The following is a 20,625-nucleotide window of genomic DNA, read 5'->3' as shown; positions in this document are numbered from 1 at the left end:
TTCTCTCCATGTGACGAAACCATTTCAATACACCCTTTTCTGCTCTCTCAACCACACTCTTTATATTACCATACACCTATCTTACTCTTTCATTACTTACTCAGTCTAACTACCTCACACCACATATTGTCTTCAGACATCTCATTTCCAACACATCCACCCTCCTCTGCACACCCCTATCTATCGCCCATGCCTCACAACCATATAACATTGTTGAAACCACTATTCCCCAAACATACCCATTTTTGCTCTCCAAGATGATGTTCTCGCCTTCAACATTCGTCAGCACTCCCAGAACCTTTGCCCCCTCCCTCACCCTGTGACTCACTTCCGCTTCCGTGGTTTCATCCGCAGGCAAATCCACTCCCACATATCTAAAACACTTCACTTCTTCCAGTTTATATTTTATTTATTTATTTTTGCTTTGTCGCTACCTCCCATGTTAGCTAGGTAGAGCAAGGAAATTGACGAAAGAATGGCCCAACCCACCCACATACACATGTATATATATACACATCCACATACGCAAATATACATACCTATACATCTCAACGTATACATATATATACACACACAAACATATACATATATATACATGAACATAATTCATACTGTCTGCCTTTATTCATTCCCATCACCACCCCGCCACACATGAAATAACGACCCCCTCCCCCCTCATGTGCATGAGTTAGCGCTAGGAAAAGACAACAAAGGCCACATTCATTCACACTCAGTCTCTAGCTGTCATGTATAATGCACTGAAACCACAGCTCCCTTTCCACATCCAGGCCCCACAGAACTTTCCGTGGTTTACCCCAGACGCTTCACATGCCCTGATTCAATCCACTGACAGCACATTGACCCCAGTATACCACAACGTTCCAATTCACTCTATTCCTTGCATGCCTTTCACCCTCCTGCATGTTCAGGCCCCGATCACTCAAAATCTTTTTCATTCTATCTTTCCACCTCCAGTTTGGTCTCCCACTTCTCCTTGTTCCCTCCACCTCTGACACATATATCCTCTTTGTCAATCTTTCCTCACTCATTCTCTCCATGTGACCAAACCATTTCAAAACACCCTCTTCTGCTCTCTCAACCACACTCTTTTTATTACCACACATCTCTCTTACCCTATTATTACTTACTTGATCAAACCATGTCACACCACAAAGGGGGATAGGGGAGAAAGAATATTTCCCACGCATTCCTCACATGTCATAGAGGGCGACTAAAGGGGACGGGAGCGGGGGGCTGGAAACCCTCCCCTCCCTGTATTTTAACTTTCTAAAAGGGGAAACAGAAGAAGGAGTCACGCGGGGAGTGCTCATCCTCCTCTAAGGCTCAGATTGGGGTGTGGAAATGTGTGTGGATGTAACCTAGATGAGAAAAACGGAGAGATAGGTAGTATGTTTGAGGAAAGGAACCTGGATGTTTTGGCTCGGAGTGAAATGAAGCTCAAGGGTAAAGGGGAAGAGTGGTTTGGGAATGTCTTGGGAGTAAAGTCAGGGGTTAGTGAGAGGACAAGAGCAAGGGAAGGAGTAGCACTACTCCTGAAACAGGAGTGGTGGGAGTATGTAATAGAGTGTAAGAAAGTAAACTCTAGATTGATATGTGTAAAATTGAAAGTTGATGGAGAGATGGGTGATTATTGGTGCATATGCATTTGGGCATTAGAAGAAAGATCATGAGAGGCAAGTCTTTTGGGAGCAGCTGAGTGAGTGTGTTAGTAGTTTTGATGCATGAGACCGGGCTATAGTGATGGGTGATTTGAATGCAAAGTTGAGTAATGTGGCAGTTGAGGGAATAATTGGTGTACATGGGGTGTTCAGTGTTGTAAATGGAAATGGTGAAGAGCTTGTAGATTTATGTGCTGAAAAAGGTCTGGTGATTGGGAATACCTTGTTTAAAAAGAGAGATATACGTAAGTATACATATGTAAGTTGGAGAAATGGCCAGAGAGCGTTATTGGATTACGTGTTAATTGATAGGCGTGCGAAAGAGAGACTTTTGGATGTCAATGTGCTGAGAGGTGCAACTGGAGGGATGTCTGATCATTATCTTGTGGAGGCGAAGGTGAAGATTTTTAGAGGTTTTGAGAAAAGAAGAGAGAATGTTGGGGTGAAGAGAGTGGTGAGAGTAAGTGAGCTTGGGAAGGAGACTTGTGTGAGGAAGTACCAGGAGAGACTGAGTACAGAATGGAAAAAGGTGAGAAGAACAAAGGACGTAAGGGGGGTGGGGGAGGAATGGGATTTATTTAGGGAAGCAGTGATGGCTTGCGCAAAAGATGCTTGTGGCATGAGAAGCGTGGGAGGTGGGCAGATTAGAAAGGGTAGTGAGTGGTGGGATGAAGAAGTAAGATTATTAGTGAAGGAGAAGAGAGAGGTATTTGGACGATTTTTGCAGGGAAATAATGCAAATGACTGGGAGATATATAAAAGAAAGAGGCAGGTCGCAAGAAAGGTGGAAGAGGTGAAAAAGAGGGCAAATGAGAGTTAGGTTGAGAGTATCATTAAATTTTAGGGTGACTAAAAAGATGTTTTGGAAGGAGGTAAATAAAATGCGTAAGACAAGGAAACAAATGGAAACTTCAGTGAAGGGGGCTAATGGGGAGGTGATAGCAAGTAGTGTTGATGTAAGGAGATGGAGTGAGTATTTTGAAGATTTGTTGAATGTGTTTGATGATAGAGGGGCAGATATAGGGTGTTTTGGTTGAGGTGGTGTGCAAAGTGAGAGGGTTAGGGAGAATGATTTGGTAAACAGAGAAGTGGTAGTAAAGGCTTTGTGGAACATGAAAGCCAGCAAGGCAGTGGGCTTGGATGGTATTGCAGTGGAATTTATTAAAAAAGGGGGTGACTGTATTGTTGACTGGTTGGTAAGGATATTTAATGTATGTAAGACTCATGGTGAGGTGCCTGAGGATTGGAGGAATGCTTGCATAGTGCCATTGTACAAAGGCAAAGGGGATAAAGTGAGTGCTCAAATTACAGAGGTATAAGTTTGTTGATTATTCCTGGGAAATTATATGGGAGGGTATTGCTTGAGAGGGTGAAGGCATGTACAGAGCCTCAGATTGGGGAAGAGGAGTGTGGTTTCAGAAGTGGTAGAGGATGTGTGGATCAGGTGTTTGCTTTGAAGAATGTATGTGAGAAATAATTAGAAAAGCAAATGGATTTATGTGTAGCATTTATGGATCTGGAGAAGGCATATGATAGAGTTGATAGAGATGCTGTGTGGATGGTATTTAGAATATAAGGTGTGGGGGGCAATTTGTTAGAAGCAGTGAAAAGTTTTTTCAAGGATATAAGGCATGTGTACATTTAGGAAGAGAGGAAAGTGATTGGTTCTCAGTGAATGTTGGTTTGTGGCAGGGGTGTGTGATGTCTCCATGGTTGTTTAATTTGTTTATGGATGGGGTTGTTAGGGAGGTGAATGCAAGAGTTTTGGAAAGAGGGGCAAGTATGCAGTCTGTTGTGGATGAGAGCTTGGGAAGTGAGTCAGTTGTTGTTCGCTGATACAGCGCTGGTGGCTGATTCGTGTGAGCAACTGCAGAAGCTGGTGACTGAGTTTGGTAAAGTGTGTGAGAGAAGAAAGCTGAGAGTAAATGTGAATAAGAGCAAGGTTATTAGGTACAGTAGGGTTGAGGGATAAGTCAATTGGGAGGTAAGTTTGAATGAAGAAAAACTGGAGGAAGTGAAGTGTTTTAGATATCTGGAAGTGGATTTGGCAGCGGATGGAACCATGGAAGTGGAAGTGAATTATAGGGTGGGGGAGGGGGCATAAGTTCTGGGAGCATTGAAGAATGTGTGGAAGTCAAGAGCATTGTCTCGGAAAGCAAAAATGGGTATGTTTGAAGGAATAGTGGTTCCAACAATGTTATATGGTTGCGAGGTGTGGGCAGTATTGTCCTCCCCTATATTGTCCTCAAACATCCATTTCCAACACATACACCCTTCTCCTCACATCCCTATCAATAGCCCACGCCTCGCAACCATATAACATTGTTGCAACCACTATTCCTTCAAACATATCCGTTTTTGCTCTTCCACTTGACTCTCTTCCACTTCCATGGTTCTATCCCCTGCTAAATCCACCCCCAGATATCTAAAGCATTTCACTTCTTCCAGCTTTTCTCATTCAACTTCACCTCCCAATTGACTTGTCCCTGAACCCTACTGAACCTAATAACCTAATAACTCTCATTTACCCTCTTTTTCACCTCTTGCACCTTTCTCTTGACCTCCTGCCTCTTTCTTTTATAAATCTCTGTCATTTGTACTATTTCCCTGCAAAAATCGTCCAAATGCCTCTCTCTTCTCTTTTACTGACAATCTTACTTCTTCATTCCACCACTCACTACCCTTTCTAATCTGCCCACCTCCCACGCTTCTCATGCCACAAGCATCTTTTGCGCAAGCCATCACTGTTTCCCTAAATACATCCCATTCCTCCCCCACTCCCGTTATGTCCTTTGTTTTCATCTTTTTCCATTCTGTCCTCAGTCTCTCCTGGTACTTCCTCACACAAGTCTCCTTCCCAAGCTCACTTACTCTCACCACTCTCTTCACCCCAACATTCTCTCCTTTTCTGAAAACCTCTACAAATCTTCACCTTTGCCTCCACAAAATAATGATCAGACATCCCTGCAGTTGCACCTCTCAGCACATTAACATCCAAAAGTCTCTCTCTCGCGGCTATCAATTAACATGTAATCCAACAACGCTCTCTGGCCATCTCTCCTACTTACATACGTATACTTATGTATATCTCTCTTTTTAAACCAGGTATTCCCAGTCACCAGTCCTTTTTCAGCACATAAATCTACAAGCTCTTCACCATTTCCATTTACAACACTGAACACCCCATGTACACCAATTATTCCCTCAACTGCCACATTACTCACCTTTGCATTCAAATCACCCACCACTATAACCTGCTCTCGTGCATCAAAACTACTAGCACACTCACTCAGCTCCTCCCAAACACTTGCCTCTCATGATCTTTCTTCTCATTCCCAGGTGCATATGTACCAATAATCACCCATCTCTCTCCATCCACTTTCAGTTTTACCCATATCAATCTAGAGTTTACTTTCTTGCACTCTATCACATTCTCCTACAAAACATCTAGGTTCTTTTCGTCAAACATACTACCTATCTATCCTTTTTTCTCCTCTTGGTTACATCCACACACATTTAGACACCCCAATCTGACCTTCGAGGAGAATGAGCACTCCCCGCGTGACTCCTTCTTCTGTTTCCCCTTTTAGAAAGTTAATATATATATATGATAGCATGTGTACGTGTAGGAAGAGAGGAAAGTGATTGGTTCTCAGTGAATGTAGGTTTGCGGCAGGGGTGTGTGATGTCTCCATGGTTGTTTAATTTGTTTATGGATGGGGTTCCTAGGGAGGTGAATGCAAGAGTTTTGGAAAGAGGGGCAAGTATGAAGTCTGTTGTGGATGAGAGAGCTTGGGAAGTGAGTCAGTCGTTGTTCGCTGATGATACAGCGCTGGTGGCTGATTCATGTGAGAAACTGCAGAAGCTGGTGACTGAGTTTGGTAAAGTGTGTGAAAGAAGAAAGTTAAGAGTAAATGTGAATAAGAGCAAGGTTATTAGGTACAGTAGGGTTGAGGGTCAAGTCAATTGGGAGGTAAGTTTGAATGGAGAAAAACTGGAGGAAGTAAAGTGTTTTAGATATCTGGGAGTGGATCTGGCAGCGGATGGAACCATGGAAGCGGAAGTGGATCATAGGGTGAGGGAGGGGGTGAAAATCCTGGAAGCCTTGAAGAATGTGTGGAAGTCTAGAACATTATCTCGGAAAGCAAAAATGGGTATGTTTGAAGGAATAGTGGTTCCAACAATTTTGTATGGTTGTGAGGCGTGGGCTATGGATAGAGTTGTGCGCAGGAGGGTGGATGTGCTGGAAATGAGATGTTTGAGGACAATGTGTGGTGTGAGGTGGTTTGATCGAGTAAGTAACGTAACGGTAAGAGAGATGTGTGGAAATAAAAAGAGCGTGGTTGAGAGAGCAGAAGAGGGTGTTTTGAAATGGTTTGGGCACATGGAGAGAATGACTGAGGAAAGATTGACCAAGAGGATATATGTGTCGGAGGTAGAGGGAACGGGGAGAAGTGGGAGACCAAATTAGAGGTGGAAAGATGGAGTGAAAAAGATTTTGTGTGATCGGGGCCTGAACATGCAGGAGGGTGAAAGGCATGCAAGGAATAGAGTGAATTGGAGCGATGTGGTATACCGGGGTTGACGTGCTGTCAGTGGATTGAATCAGGGCATGTGAAGCGTCTGGGGTAAACCATGGAAAGCTGTGTATATTATTTTTTATTATACTTTGTCGCTGTCTCCCGCGTTTGCGAGGTAGCGCAAGGAAACAGACGAAAGAAATGGCCCAACCCCCCCCCTATACACATGTATATACATACGTCCACACACGCAAATATACATACCTACACAGCTTTCCATGGTTTACCCCAGACGCTTCACATGCCCTGATTCAATCCACTGACAGCACGTCAACCCCGGTATACCACATCGCTCCAATTCACTCTATTCCTTGCCCTCCTTTCACCCTCCTGCATGTTCAGGCCCCGATCACACAAAATCTTTTTCACTCCATCTTTCCACCTCCAATTTGGTCTCCCTCTTCTCCTTGTTCCCTCCACCTCCGACACATATATCCTCTTGGTCAATCTTTCCTCCCTCATTCTCTCCATGTGCCCAAACCACTTCAAAACGCCCTCTTCTGCTCTCTCAACCACGCTCTTTTTATTTCCACACATCTCTCTTACCCTTACGTTACTCACTCGATCAAACCACCTCACACCACACATTGTCCTCAAACATCTCATTTCCAGCACATCCATCCTCCTGCGCACAACTCTATCCATAGCCCACGCCTCGCAACCATACAACATTGTTGGAACCACTATTCCTTCAAACATACCCATTTTTGCTTTCCGAGATAATGTTCTCGACTTCCACACATTCTTCAAGGCCCCCAGAATTTTCGCCCCCTCCCCCACCCTATGATCCACTTCCGCTTCCATGGTTCCATCCGCTGCCAGATCCACTCCCAGATATCTAAAACACTTCACTTCCTCCAGTTTTTCTCCATTCAAACTCACCTCCCAATTGACTTGACCCTCAACCCTACTGTACCTAATAACCTTGCTCTTATTCACATTTACTCTTAACTTTCTTCTTCCACACACTTTACCAAACTCAGTCACCAGCTTCTGCAGTTTCTCACATGAATCAGCCACCAGCGCTGTATCATCAGCGAACAACATACATTAAACATACATTAAATAACCTTACCAACCAGTCAACAATACAGTCACCCCCTTTTTTAATAAATTCCACTGCAATACCATCCAAACCTGCTGCCTTGCCGGCTTTCATCTTCCGCAACGCTTTCACTACCTCTTCTCTGTTTACCAAATCATTTTCCCTAACCCTCTCACTTTGCTCACCACCTCGACCAAAACACCCTATATCTGCCACTCTATCATCAAACACATTCAACAAACCTTCAAAATACTCACTCCATCTCCTTCTCACATCACCACTACTTGTTATCACCTCCCCATTTGCGCCCTTCACTGAAGTTCCCATTTGCTCCCTTGTCTTACGCACTTTATTTACCTCCTTCCAGAACATCTTTTTATTCTCCCTAAAATTTAATGATACTCTCTCACCCCAACTCTCATTTGCCCTTTTTTTCACCTCTTGCACCTTTCTCTTGACCTCCTGTCTCTTTTTTTTATACATCTCCCACTCAATTGCATTTTTTCCCTGCAAAAATAATCCAAATGCCTCTCTCTTCTCTTTCACTAATACTCTTACTTCTTCATCCCACCACTCACTACCCTTTCTAATCAACCCACCTCCCACTCTTCTCATGCCACAAGCATCTTTTGCGCAATCCATCACTGATTCCCTAAATACATCCCATTCCTCCCCCACTCCCCTTACTTCCATTGTTCTCACCTTTTTCCATTCTGTACTCAGTCTCTCCTGGTACTTCCTCACACAGGTCTCTTTCTCAAGCTCACTTACTCTCACCACCCTCTTCACCCCAACATTCACTCTTCTTTTCTGAAAACCCATACAAATCTTCACCTTAGCCTCCACAAGATAATGATCAGACATCCCTCCAGTTGCACCTCTCATATATATATATATATATATACACACCAGGAAAGCTGTATATATATATATATATATATATATATATATATATATATATATATATATATATATATATATATATATATATATATTCTTAATACCTTCCACAGAGCATCTCTGTGGAAGGTATTAAGAATATATGGTGTGGGAGGCAAGTTGTTAGAAGCAGTGAAAAGTTTTTATCGAGGATGTAAGGCATGTGTACGTGTAGGAAGAGAGGAAAGTGATTGGTTCTCAGTGAATGTAGGTTTGCGGCAGGGGTGTGTGATGTCTCCATGGTTGTTTAATTTGTTTATGGATGGGGTTGTTAGGGAGGTGAATGCAAGAGTTTTGGAAAGAGGGGCAAGTATGAAGTCTGTTGGGGATGAGAGAGCTTGGGAAGTGAGTCAGTTGTTGTTCGCTGATGATACAGCGCTGGTGGCTGATTCATGTGAGAAATTGCAGAAGCTGGTGACTGAGTTTGGTAAAGTGTGTGAAAGAAGAGAGTTAAGAGTAAATGTGAATAAGAGCAAGGTTATTAGGTACAGTAGGGTTGAGGGTCAAGTCAATTGGGAGGTGAGTTTGAATGGAGAAAAACTGGAGGAAGTGAAGTGTTTTAGATATCTGGGAGTGGATCTGGCAGCGGATGGAACCATGGAAGTGGAAGTGGATCATAGGGTGGGGGAGGGGGCGAAAATTCTGGGAGCCTTGAAGAATGTGTGGTGGAAGTCGAGAACATTATCTCGGAAAGCAAAAATGGGTATGTTTGAAGGAATAGTGGTTCCAACAATGTTGTATGGTTGCGAGGCGTGGGCTATGGATAGAGTTGTGCGCAGGAGGATGGATGTGCTGGAAATGAGATGTTTGAGAACGATGTGTGGTGTGAGGTGGTTTGATCGAGTAAGTAACATAAGGGTAAGAGAGATGTGTGAAAATAAAAAGAGCGTGGTTGAGAGAGCAGAAGAGGGTGTTTTGAAATGGTTTGGGCACATGGAGAGAATGAGTGAGGAAAGATTGACCAAGAGGATATATGTGTCGGAGGTGGAGGGAACGAGGAGAAGAGGGAGACCAAATTGGAGGTGGAAAGATGGAGTGAAAAAAATTTTGTGTGATCGGGGCCTGAACATGCAGGAGGGTGAAAGGAGGGCAAGGAATAGAGTGAATTGGAGCGATGTGGTATACCGGGGTTGACGTGCTGTCAGTGGATTGAATCAAGGCATGTGAAGCGTCTGGGGTAAACCATGGAAAGCTGTGTAGGTATGTATATTTGCGTGTGTGGACGTATGTATATACATGTGTATGGGGGGGGTTGGGGCCATTTCTTTTGTCTGTTTCCTTGCGCTACCTCGCAAACGCGGAAGACAGCAAAAAAAAAAAAAAAATATATATATATATATATATATATATATATATATATATATATATATATATATATATATATATATATATATATATATACGCTACCTCGCAAACGCGGGAGACAGCGGCAAAAAAAAAAAAGAATATATATATATTAAGAATATATGGTGTGGGAGGAAAGTTGTTAGAAGCAGTGAAAAGTTTTTATCGAGGATGTAAGGCATGTGTACGTGTAGGAAGAGAGGAAAGTGATTGGTTCTCAGTGAATGTAGGTTTGCGGCAGGGGTGTGTGATGTCTCCATGGTTGTTTAATTTGTTTATGGATGGGGTTGTTAGAGAGGTAAATGCAAGAGTTTTGGAAAGAGGGGCAAGTATGAAGTCTGTTGGGGATGAGAGAGCTTGGGAAGTGAGTCAGTTGTTGTTCGCTGATGATATAGCGCTGGTGGCTGATTCATGTGAGAAACTGCAGAAGCTGGTGACTGAGTTTGGTAAAGTGTGTGGAAGAAGAAAGTTAGGAGTAAATGTGAATAAGAGCAAGGTTATTAGGTACAGTAGGGTTGAGGGTCAAGTCAATAGGGAGGTAAGTTTGAATGGAGAAAAACTGGAGGAAGTGAAGTGTTTTAGATATCTGGGAGTGGATCTGGCAGCGGATGGAACCATGGAAGCGGAAGTGGATCATATGGTGGGGAGAGGCGAAAATTCTGGGGGCCTTGAAGAATGTGTGGAAGTCGAGAACATTATCTCGGAAAGCAAAAATGGGTATGTTTGAAGGAATAGTGGTTCCAACAATGTTGTATGGTTGCGAGGCGTGGGCTATGGATAGAGTTGTGCGCAGGAGGATGGATGTGCTGGAAATGAGATGTTTGAGGACAATGTGTGGTGTGAGGTGGTTTGATCGAGTGAGTAACGTAAGGGTAAGAGAGATGTGTGGAAATAAAAAGAGCGTGGTTGAGAGAGTAGAAGAGGGTGTTTTGAAGTGGTTTGGGCACACGGAGAGGATGAGTGAGGAAAGATTGACCAAGAGGATATATGTGTCGGAGGTGGAGGGAGCAAGGAGAAGAGGGAGACCAAATTGGAGGTGGAAAGATGGAGTGAAAAAGATTTTGTGTGATCGGGGCCTGAACATGCAGGAGGGTGAAAGGAGGGCAAGGAATAGAGTGAATTGGAGCGATGTGGTATACCGGGGTTGACGTGCTGTCAGTGGATTGAATCAAGGCATGTGAAGCATCTGGGGTAAACCATGGAAAGCTGTGTAGGTATGTATATTTGCGTGTGTGGACGTATGTATATACATGTGTATGGGGGGGGTTGGGCCATTTCTTTCGTCTGTTTCCTTGCACTACTTCGCAAACGCGGGAGACAGCGACAAAGTATAAAAAAAATATATATATATATATATATATATATATATATATATATATATATATATATATATATATTATTGTTTTGAAATGGTTTGGGCACATGGAGAGAATGAGTGAGGAGAGATTGACCAAGAGGATATATGTGTCGGAGGTGGAGGGAACGAGGAGAAGTGGTAAACCAAATTGGAGGTGGAAAGATGGAGTGAAAAAGATTTTGAGTGATCGGGGCCTGAACATGCAGGAGGGTGAAAGGCGGGCAAGGAATAGAGTGAATTGGATTGATGTGGTATACCGGGGTCGACGTGCTGTCAATGGATTGAATCAGGGCATGTGAAGCGTCTGGGGTAAACCATCCAAAGTTGTGTGGGGCCTGGATGTGGAAAGAGCTGTGGTTTTGGGCATTATTGCATGACAGCTAGACTGAGTGTGAACGAATGGGGCCTTTGTTGTCTTTTCCTAGTGCTACCTTGCACACATGAGGGGGGAGGGGGATGTTATTCCATGTGTGGTGAGGTGGCGATGGGAATAAATAAAGGCAGTGTGAATTATGTACATGTGTATATATGTATATGTCTGTGTGTGTATATATATGTGTACATTGAGATGTATAGGTATGTATATTTGCATGTGTGGATGTGAATGTATATACATGTGTATGGGGGTGGGTTGGGCCATTTCTTTTGTCTGTTTCCTTGCACTACCTCGCAAACGCGGGAGACAGCGACAAAGCAAAATAAATAAATATATATTGATATATATATCTCATATAATGCCCTCCAACAGCAAAGATTCGAAGCAGGGACCATTTTTGTGGTAGATGAGAATTCCAATTGCTCAGCTATGATCGACTCTAATTGTGAAATGACTTCGATTACTAGTAATCAAATTCCCTTCATCTCACATCCATGAGCAATTTGGTCTAGACCCTTCAAATCTCATCAGGCTCACATTACCGGCAGTTATTATTTTACTGAAATTTCAGTGTCAAACATGCAGGTACTTGAACAGAAATATTGTACATATGAACCTGCATTTTCATTGAACACATAATGCCCTCCAATAGCAAGGAATCAAACCTTAAACTTTTTGCATAGTAGTTGGGAATGCTAAGAGCTCAGCTATGACCACCCCTATTGGGAAATTTTCTATATGATTACAACTAATCAAATACCCTTCATCTCTCACATCCATGAGCAACAGGTTCTAGACTGGTCAAATCTCATCAGGCTCACATCACAGGCAGTTATCATTTTACAGAAATTTTTGGGTCAGACATGCAGGTACATGAACAGAAATATAGTACATATGAACATGCATTTTCATTGAACACATAATGCCCTCCAACAGCAAAGAGTCAAACCTTGGACCTTTTGCATAGTAGTTGGGAATGCTAAGAGCTCAGCTATGACCACCCCAATAGGGAAATTACTATATGATTACTAGTAATCAAATACCCTTCATCTCACATCCATGAGCAGCAGGGTCTAGACTGGTCAAATGCTCTGGGACCTTTTGCGTGGTACTTGGGAATGGTCACCGCTTGGCAATGATCACCCCTAATAGGGAAATGACTTCGATTACTAGTAAATGAATACCCTTCATATCACATACATGAGCAACGGGGTCTAGTCCAATCAAATCCCATCAAGCTCATGTTACCTGTAGTTACCAGTTTACAAAACTTTACTGTCAAATGTGGAGGTATATGAACACAGCTATAGTGCATATGAATGTGCACTTTCATAGACACAGTGACCTCCAACAGCAAGTATTCAAACCTGGGACCTTTTGTGTGGTAGTTAGGAACACCAACTGCTCAGCTATGATCGCCCCTAATAGGGAAATGAGTATTTGATTACTAGGCTCTCATTACCATTAGTTAGCACTTTTTAGAACTTTACTGTCAAACTTGGAGGTATGTGAACACGAATATAGTGCATATGAACACGCACTTTAATAGAATGAATAATGCCCTTCAACAGCAAGGACTCGAAACTGGGACCTTTTATGTGGTAGTAGGGAATGCTAACCACTTAGCTATGATCACCCCTAATTGGGAGATGACTTGTTTGATTACTAGTAATCGAATACCCTTTATCTCACACCCATGAGCAATGGAGTCTAGTCCAGTCAAATCCAATCAGGCTCACATTACCAGTAGTTGGTATTTTACAAAACCTTACTGTCAAATGTGGAGATTTATGAACATGAATATAGTGCGTATGAATGCACACTTTCATAAAACACATAGTGCCCTTCAACGACAAGGATTCCAATCTGGGACCTTTTGCGTGGTAGTTGGGAGTGCTAACCGCTCAGCTGTGATTGCTCCCAATAGGGAAATGACTATTCGATTACTAGTAATTGAATACCCCATGTATCACATCCATAATCTATATTCTGTAATTTCCACACTCCACATTCTTAGCAGTCAACTTTTCTTTCTTGTCCACAGTACTTTTGATGACATTGAATAAGGAAATAGGCAAAGACTGGAAAATGGTATCACTAATGGTAGCCTCTCAGCAGATAAGGCTTCAACCATATGGATCGAAGCATTTGGAAAATTGAGTACATAGAATTCAGTCTATTTTACCATTTAAGGGAATAGCAAACTGAACTGGTTCATGGTATTATTCCTAATTAGATTTCTCACAACATTTGTCCATCTTTTCTGAGGTCTTTTTCTGGAGAGTATACTTGCTTGACAAACTTATTATCTGCAATGCATTCTACATCACTATTCCATCCCAGAAAGACTTTGATCCATGCCCCCTCTTCACACCACATGATTGTTCACTTCTGAATTGGATCAATTTTCCTAAATCAGGTAAGACTGGAATTACTGATTTTCTTGTTTTTTTCCTCTCCTGACATACATAATGAGTTTCACATCCATATTTCAGCATTACGTTGAGTTCTCCTTCAAGCCATCTTTTTACACACATAACACCTAAATTTTTCCATTCACCTGTGTTTCAATGTGCCTCTGAATTTTTTCTACTTTACATAGTGCTTCATTCAGTTTCAGCTTTTCCCAATATCATCCTTGCTAATCTTCAGTCCTAAGCTTTTAAACTCATCCATAATTTTTTGATATTCACTATGTAAACTTTTCTAGTGTCTTGCATTTATTTGCTTTTACTTTCAGCATCCTTTTTATGCATGCATTATCAAACATGCTCTCCATCTTATAATTTTTTTTTTTTAGTGTGCCAAAGAATAGTGTCATTTGCTTACAACATCTACATCAGCTTACATTTCATTTTTTCATGGTTAAGAATTCTCCTCTACCAGAAACACCGCTTCTTGTTCTTATCCTATGCAGTGCCCTATCCATACAACCCTACCCATGCATTGCCATATTCATACAAGCCTAGGAGGATAATGTATAGTTGTCTTGCAGAACCTCGTGATGAGTAAAGATCAGGTTGTTTTATTTGATATTTCGTCTTATGCCATGTTCACTTTATCCAGGGGGATGAGCACAAAGGTACATTTTCTTATTTGTATTTGGATTTTAGGCCAGCACCCACATATGAGACAGCAACTACTCGTCAGTTTTACCATGGCCGGACTGAAACTATGCGTTCATGTACATTGGAGTCTGTTGATTGGGTGAAAACAATGCTGAACCCTAAATCATCGGTATGTTGATCATTTCAGCTCTGACTCTCTTACTCTGCTTAATTAATTTCATGCTTTTTATGAAGAATATATCAAGGGTAGGGTATGCATAAGATGATACTAACTTCACTGGTTTGCTTAATGTTAATTACAGCATAATTGGTATATTATTTTCAGAATGTTGAGAGACGCCGAAAGCTAACTGTTGCTGTAAACTGTCACACCCATATGATGAACCAATGCCAGAAGAATGAAGGTATTGATAGGCATCTATTTGGGCTATATATTGTGGCCTTAGAATCTGGAATGGACATTCCAGATTTATTCACAGACCCAGCATATACATTAAGGTGAATTTCTTTTTTTAAGAGTATCCCCAAGTAAATGCCATTATTGATCTCTATATTTTAGGTAAGATTTTGTATATACAGTCAAGACAATCCCACATAAGCAGTAGATTAAGTGGCCATAGATGCTGATGGGAACACTGTTGAAGATGGACTAAAATTTGTTGTGACCGAAAAATTCTTGCTGTTTTAACCCATTGACTGCTGTGTCATATACAATATGGAATACCTTCAGCACTTGGCTACAAGTGTGCCATATAGGGTCTGGAGCATTTAAGATCCCAGATGTGGCAATTTAGACAATGTATCCACATCCCTCATACATATTGTTTCATCTCAGCTGGTCAGATACCATCACTTTTGAATTGCCTGGGCAGCAGAGAAAATGGACAGTGTATAGCTAATATATATAGTGTATATAGAAGCAGATAGATGGGTAGTATGTTTGAGGAAAGGAACCTGGATGCTTTGGCTCTAAGTGAAACGAAGCTCAGGGGTAAAGGGGAAGAGTGGTTTGGGAATGTCTTGGGAGTAAAGTCAGGGGTTAGTGAGAGGACGAGAGCAAGGGAAGGAGTAGTACTACTCCTGAAACAGGAGTGGTGGGAGTATGTGATAGAATGTAAGAAAGTAAACTCTAGATTGATATGGGTAAAACTGAAAGTTGATGGAGAGAGATGGGTGATTATTGGTGCATATGCACCTGGGAATGAGAAGACAGATCATGAGAGGCAAGTGTTTTGGGAGCAGCTGAGTGAGTGTGTTAGTAGTTTTGATGCACGAGACCAGGTTATAGTGATGGGTAATTTGAATGCAAAGGTGAGTAATGTAGCACTTGAGGGAATAATTGGTGTACATGGGGTGTTCAGTATGTAAATGGAAATGGTGAAGAGCTTGTAGATTTATGTGCTGAAAAAGGACTGGTGATTGGGAATACCTGGTTTAAAAAGAGAGATATACATAAGTATACATATGTAAGTAGGAGAGATGGCCAGAGAGCGTTATTGGATTACATGTTAATTGATAGGTGCACGAAAGAGAGACTTTTGGATGTTAATGTGCTGAGAGGTGCAACTGGAGGGATGTCTGATCATTATCTTGTGAAGGCAAAGGTGAAGATTTGTATAGGTTTTGAGAAAAGAAGAGAGAATGTTGGGGTGAAGAGAGTGGTGAGAGTAAGTGAGCTTGGGAAGGAGACTTGTGTGAGGAAGTACCAGGAGAGACTGAGTACAGAATAGAAAAAGGTGAGAACAAAGGATGTAAGGGGAGTGGGGGAGAAATGGGATGTATTTGGGAAGCAGTGATGGCTTGTGCAAAAGATGCTTGTGGCATGAGAAGCGTGGGAGGTGGGCAGCTTAGAAAGGGTAGTGAGTGGTGGGATGAAGAAGTAAGATTATTAGTGAAAGAGAAGAGAGAGGCATTTGGACAATTTTTGCAGGGAAATAATGCAAATGACTGGGAGATGTATAAAAGAGAGGCAGGAGGTCAAAAGAAAGGTGCAAGAGTTGAAAAAGAGGGCAAATGAGAGTTAGGGTGAGAGAGTATCATTAAATTCAGGGAGAATAAAAAGATGTTTTGGAAGGAGGTAAATAAAGTGCATAAGACAAGGGAACAAATGGGAACATCAGTGAAGGGGGCTAATGGGGAGGTGATAACAAGTAATGGTAATGTGAGAAGGAGATGGAGTGAGTATTTTGAAGGTTTGTTGAATGTGTTTGATGATAGAGGGGCAGATATAGGGTGCTTTGGTCGAGGTGGTGTGCAAAGTGAAAGGGTTAAGGTGAATGATTTGATGAACAGAGAAGAGGTAGTAAAAGCTTTGTGGAAGATGAAAGCCAGCAAGGCAGTGGGTTTGGATGGTATTGCCATGGAATCTATTAAAAAAGGGGGTGACTGTATTATTGACTGGTTGGTAAGGTTATTTTATGTATGTGTGACTCATGGTGAGGTCCCTGAGGATTGGCAGAATGCTTGCATAGTGCCATTGCACAAAGGCAAAGGGGATAAAAGTGAGTGCTCAAATTACAGAGGTATAAGTTTGTTGAGTATTCCTGGGAAATTATATGGGAGGGTATTGATTGAGAGGATGAAGGCATTTACAGAGCATCAGATTGGGGAAGAGCAGTGTGGTTTCAGAAGTGGTAGAGGATGTGTGTATCAGGTGTTTGCTTTGAAGAATGTATGTGAGAAATACTTAGAAAAGCAAATGGATTTGTATGTAGCATTTATGGATCTGGAGAAGGCATGTGATAGAGTTGATAGAGATGCTGTGTGGAAGGTATTAAGAGCATATAGTGTGGGAGGTAAGTTGTTAGAAGCAGTGAAAAGTTTTTTTTGAGGATGTAAGGCATGTGTACGTGTAGGTAGAGAGGAAAGTGATTGGTTCTCAGTGAATGTTGGTTTGCGGCAGGGTTGTGTGATGTCTCCATGGTTGTTTAATTTGTTTATGGATGGGGTTGTTAGGGAGGTGAATGCAAGAGTTTTGGAAAGAGGGGCAAGTATGCAGTCTGTTGTGGGTGAGAGAGTTTGGGAAGTGAGTCAGTTGTTGTTCACTGATGATACAGTGCTGGTGGCTGATTCGTGTGAGAAACTGCAGAAGCTGGTGACTGAGTTTTGTTAAAGTGTGTGAAAGAAGAAAGCTGAAAGTAAATGTGAATAAGAGCAAGGTTATTAGGTACAGTAGGGTTAAGGGACAAGTCAATTGGGAGGTAAGTTTGAATAGAGAAAAACTGGAGGAAGTGAAGTGTTTTAGATATCTGGAAGTGGATTTGGCAGCAGATGGAACCATGGAAACAGAAGTGAATCATAGGGTGGGGGAGGGGGTGAAGGTTCTGGGAGCATTGAAAAATGTGTGGAAGTCAAGAACATTATCATGGAAAGCAAAAATGGGTATGTTTAAAGGAATAGTGGTTCCAATAATGTTATATGGTTGTGAGGCATGGGCTATAGATAGAGTTGTGCAGAGGAGAGTGGATGTGCCAGAAATGAGATGTTTGAGGACAATATGTGGTGTGAGGTGGTTTGATAGAGTAAGTAATGAAAGGGTAAGAGAGATGAGGTAATAAAAAGAGTGTGGTTGCGAGAGCAGAAGAGGGTGTTTTGAAATGGTTTGGTCATATGGAGAGAATGAGTGAGGAAAGATTGACCAAGAGGATATATATGTCAGAGGTGGAGGGAACGAGGAGAAGTGGGAGACCAAATTGGAGGTGGAAAGATGGAGTGAAAAAGATTTTGAGTGATCGGGGCCTGAAAATGCAGGAGGGTGAAAGGCGTGCAAGGAATAGAGTGAATTGGAACGATGTGATATACCGGGGTCGACTTGCTGTCAATGGATTGAACGTGCAGGGCATGTGAAGCATCTGGGGTGAACCATGGAAAGTCTTGTGGGGCCTGGATGTGGAAAGGGAGCTGTGGTTTTGATGCATTATACATGACAGGTAGAGACTGAGTGTGAATGAATGTGGCCTTTGTTGTCTTTTCCTAGCGCTACCTTGTGCACATTTGGGGGAGGGGGTTGTTATTTCATGTGTGGTGGGTTGGCGATGGGAATGAATAAGGGCAGACAGTATGAATTATGTACATGTGTATATATTTATATGTTTGTGTGTATATATATATATGTACACGTTGAGATGTATAGGTATGTATATGTGCGCGTGTGGACATGTATGTATATACATGTGTGTGTGGGTGGGTTGGGCCATTCTTTCGTCTGTTTCTTTGCGCTACCTTGCTAACACGGGAGACAGCGACAAAGTATAGTAAATATAGATATAAATAGAAGCAGTGAAGAGTTTTTATCAAAAGAGTAAGGCATTTGTGCAAGTGGGTAGAGAGGAGAATCAGTTCCAGTTGAAGATCGGTCTGTGGCAGCATTATGTTATTTCACTATGGCTTTTTGATTTGTTAATGGCTTAGATGGTTATGGAGATAGATACAAGGTTCTTGGAGAGAGGGGCAGGTGTGCGGTGTGAAGGGAGTGAGGGGGGGCATGGGAAACGAGACAGTTATTTGCTAATGACACAGCATTGGTGACAGAAGTTTATGCTTGAGTTTTGGAGAATGTGTGAAGAGAGAAAGTTGAGAGTAATTGTGAATAAAAGTAAGGCATTAGTTGTTTTGTGAGTTTGAATGGAGAAAACTTGGAGGAAGTAAACAGCAGCAAATGGAATCATGGAAACAGAGGGGGGGTGAAGGTTCTTGGAGCATTGAGTAATACATGGAAAGAGGGGGGAAATGGGTATGTTTGATGGTAAAGCAATCCCAGTGATGTGAGTGGATGCAAGGCTTGGGCTATATATGAGAATGTACCGAAGTGGGCGAATGTGATGAAGTGTTTGAGGACAATATGTGGTGTAAGAAGTGTTGATCAAGTAAGTAATGATAAAGTAATAGAGAGGTGTGATGATTAAAAAAGTATGGTTGAGAGAGCTGAAAAGGCTGTACTAGACTAGCTTGGACACATGTAGAAAATGGGTGAGGAGAGGTTGACATAGAGGATATGTGTTTGTCACAAGTAGAGGGAATGAGGAGTGTGGGAGATCAAATTGGAGATGAAGGGATGGAGTGGAAAAGATTTAGAGTGCTTAGGGCCTGAACATGCAAGAGGGTGAAAGACATGTATAGGATGGAGTGAATTGGAGCAGTGTCGTGTGCAGGTAGTGATATTCTCTTAGTGGACTGAACCAGTGCATATGAAGCAGCTGGAGGAAAAACCCCTGAATGGTCTGTAGGGTTTGGTTGTTAATAGGGCGCTGAGTTTTGTGTGCATTACACATAACTGCTTAAGAATGGGTGTGAGTGAATGAGGCCCTTTATTTGTCTGTTCTGGCACTTCTTGCTAACATGGGAAGCAGCAAACAGATATTATTCTATTCGGCAGGATCATCTTGGCCAGGTATTTAGTAACTATCTGACAAATCTAGTATCCAGCCAGAAAATCATATTCACATTCTCATGCCCCATTATTTTGATCTCCCCAAAAATGTATACAACTTGTGTAAGAAACAAAAGATCATAGAATAATCTAGGAAACTACATATTGAAACTGTTGGCAAAGTTGGAGCTTGATGTAAAAGTAATAGCAATTTTTTTAAGATTATTTAACTATTCAGTTGTGATGTACAGAAGTGGTACTGTTGTTCTAGCAATTAAACATAGGTTTAGCAATACCTACACTGAGAAAGATATAAAGCCTCTTAATTTCATTCAAGAAACTAATAGTGAATATTATTTTTGTTTTTAGTGGCGGTGGTGGTAATTTCTTGCTGTCAACAAGTTTAGTAGGTTACACACCTGCTTCTGGAGGTGTGGCTGCAATGCATCCTCATGGCTATGGTTGTTTCTACGGTATACTTCCTGACAGGTAAGAGTAGGTTTGTTGGTTTTTGCCTTTACTTTTAAAGATTAGTGCTTATGTCCTATCATGCATCCATCTCGTTAAATGACATGTATAGATATATTTTTTGTTATTGTGTCGCTGTTCCGCGTTGCAGGTAGCAAGAATCTACGAAAGAATGGCAACCCCTGAACCAGTGACATAAAGCCACACACGAAAATACATACCTACACGTCTTTCATGGTTTCCAGACGCTTCAATGGCCTGATTATCCATGTCACACTAACTGCTTAACACATCGCGTCAATGAATGAGCCCCTTTCATTTGCTGTTCTGGCACTCTGCTACATGAAGCAGCAAATCTTATATCTTTCTATTTGGCGGATCATCTTGGCCTATGGAATATT

General features: G+C 41.9%; 1 protein-coding gene across 3 annotated transcripts in view; it reads left to right on the top strand.

Moving 5' to 3' along the window:
* CROT (Carnitine O-octanoyltransferase) overlaps positions 1-20,625 on the top strand; it is a 172,290-nt gene that overhangs the window by 141,009 nt on the left and 10,656 nt on the right. For all 3 annotated transcript variants that reach the window (XM_071672036.1, XM_071672038.1, XM_071672037.1), the window contains exons 14-16: positions 14,434-14,557; positions 14,714-14,886; positions 20,126-20,245. In XM_071672036.1, coding sequence (XP_071528137.1) covers positions 14,434-14,557; positions 14,714-14,886; positions 20,126-20,245 — 417 coding nt within the window. The remainder of the gene's footprint in view (positions 1-14,433; positions 14,558-14,713; positions 14,887-20,125; positions 20,246-20,625) is intronic.

This window comes from Panulirus ornatus, chromosome 17 (assembly GCF_036320965.1).
Source record: "Panulirus ornatus isolate Po-2019 chromosome 17, ASM3632096v1, whole genome shotgun sequence".
NCBI classification, from domain to species: domain Eukaryota; kingdom Metazoa; phylum Arthropoda; class Malacostraca; order Decapoda; family Palinuridae; genus Panulirus; species Panulirus ornatus.
The sequence above is the reverse complement of the archived record's forward strand: the minus strand, read 5'-3'. Positions and strand labels throughout refer to the sequence as shown.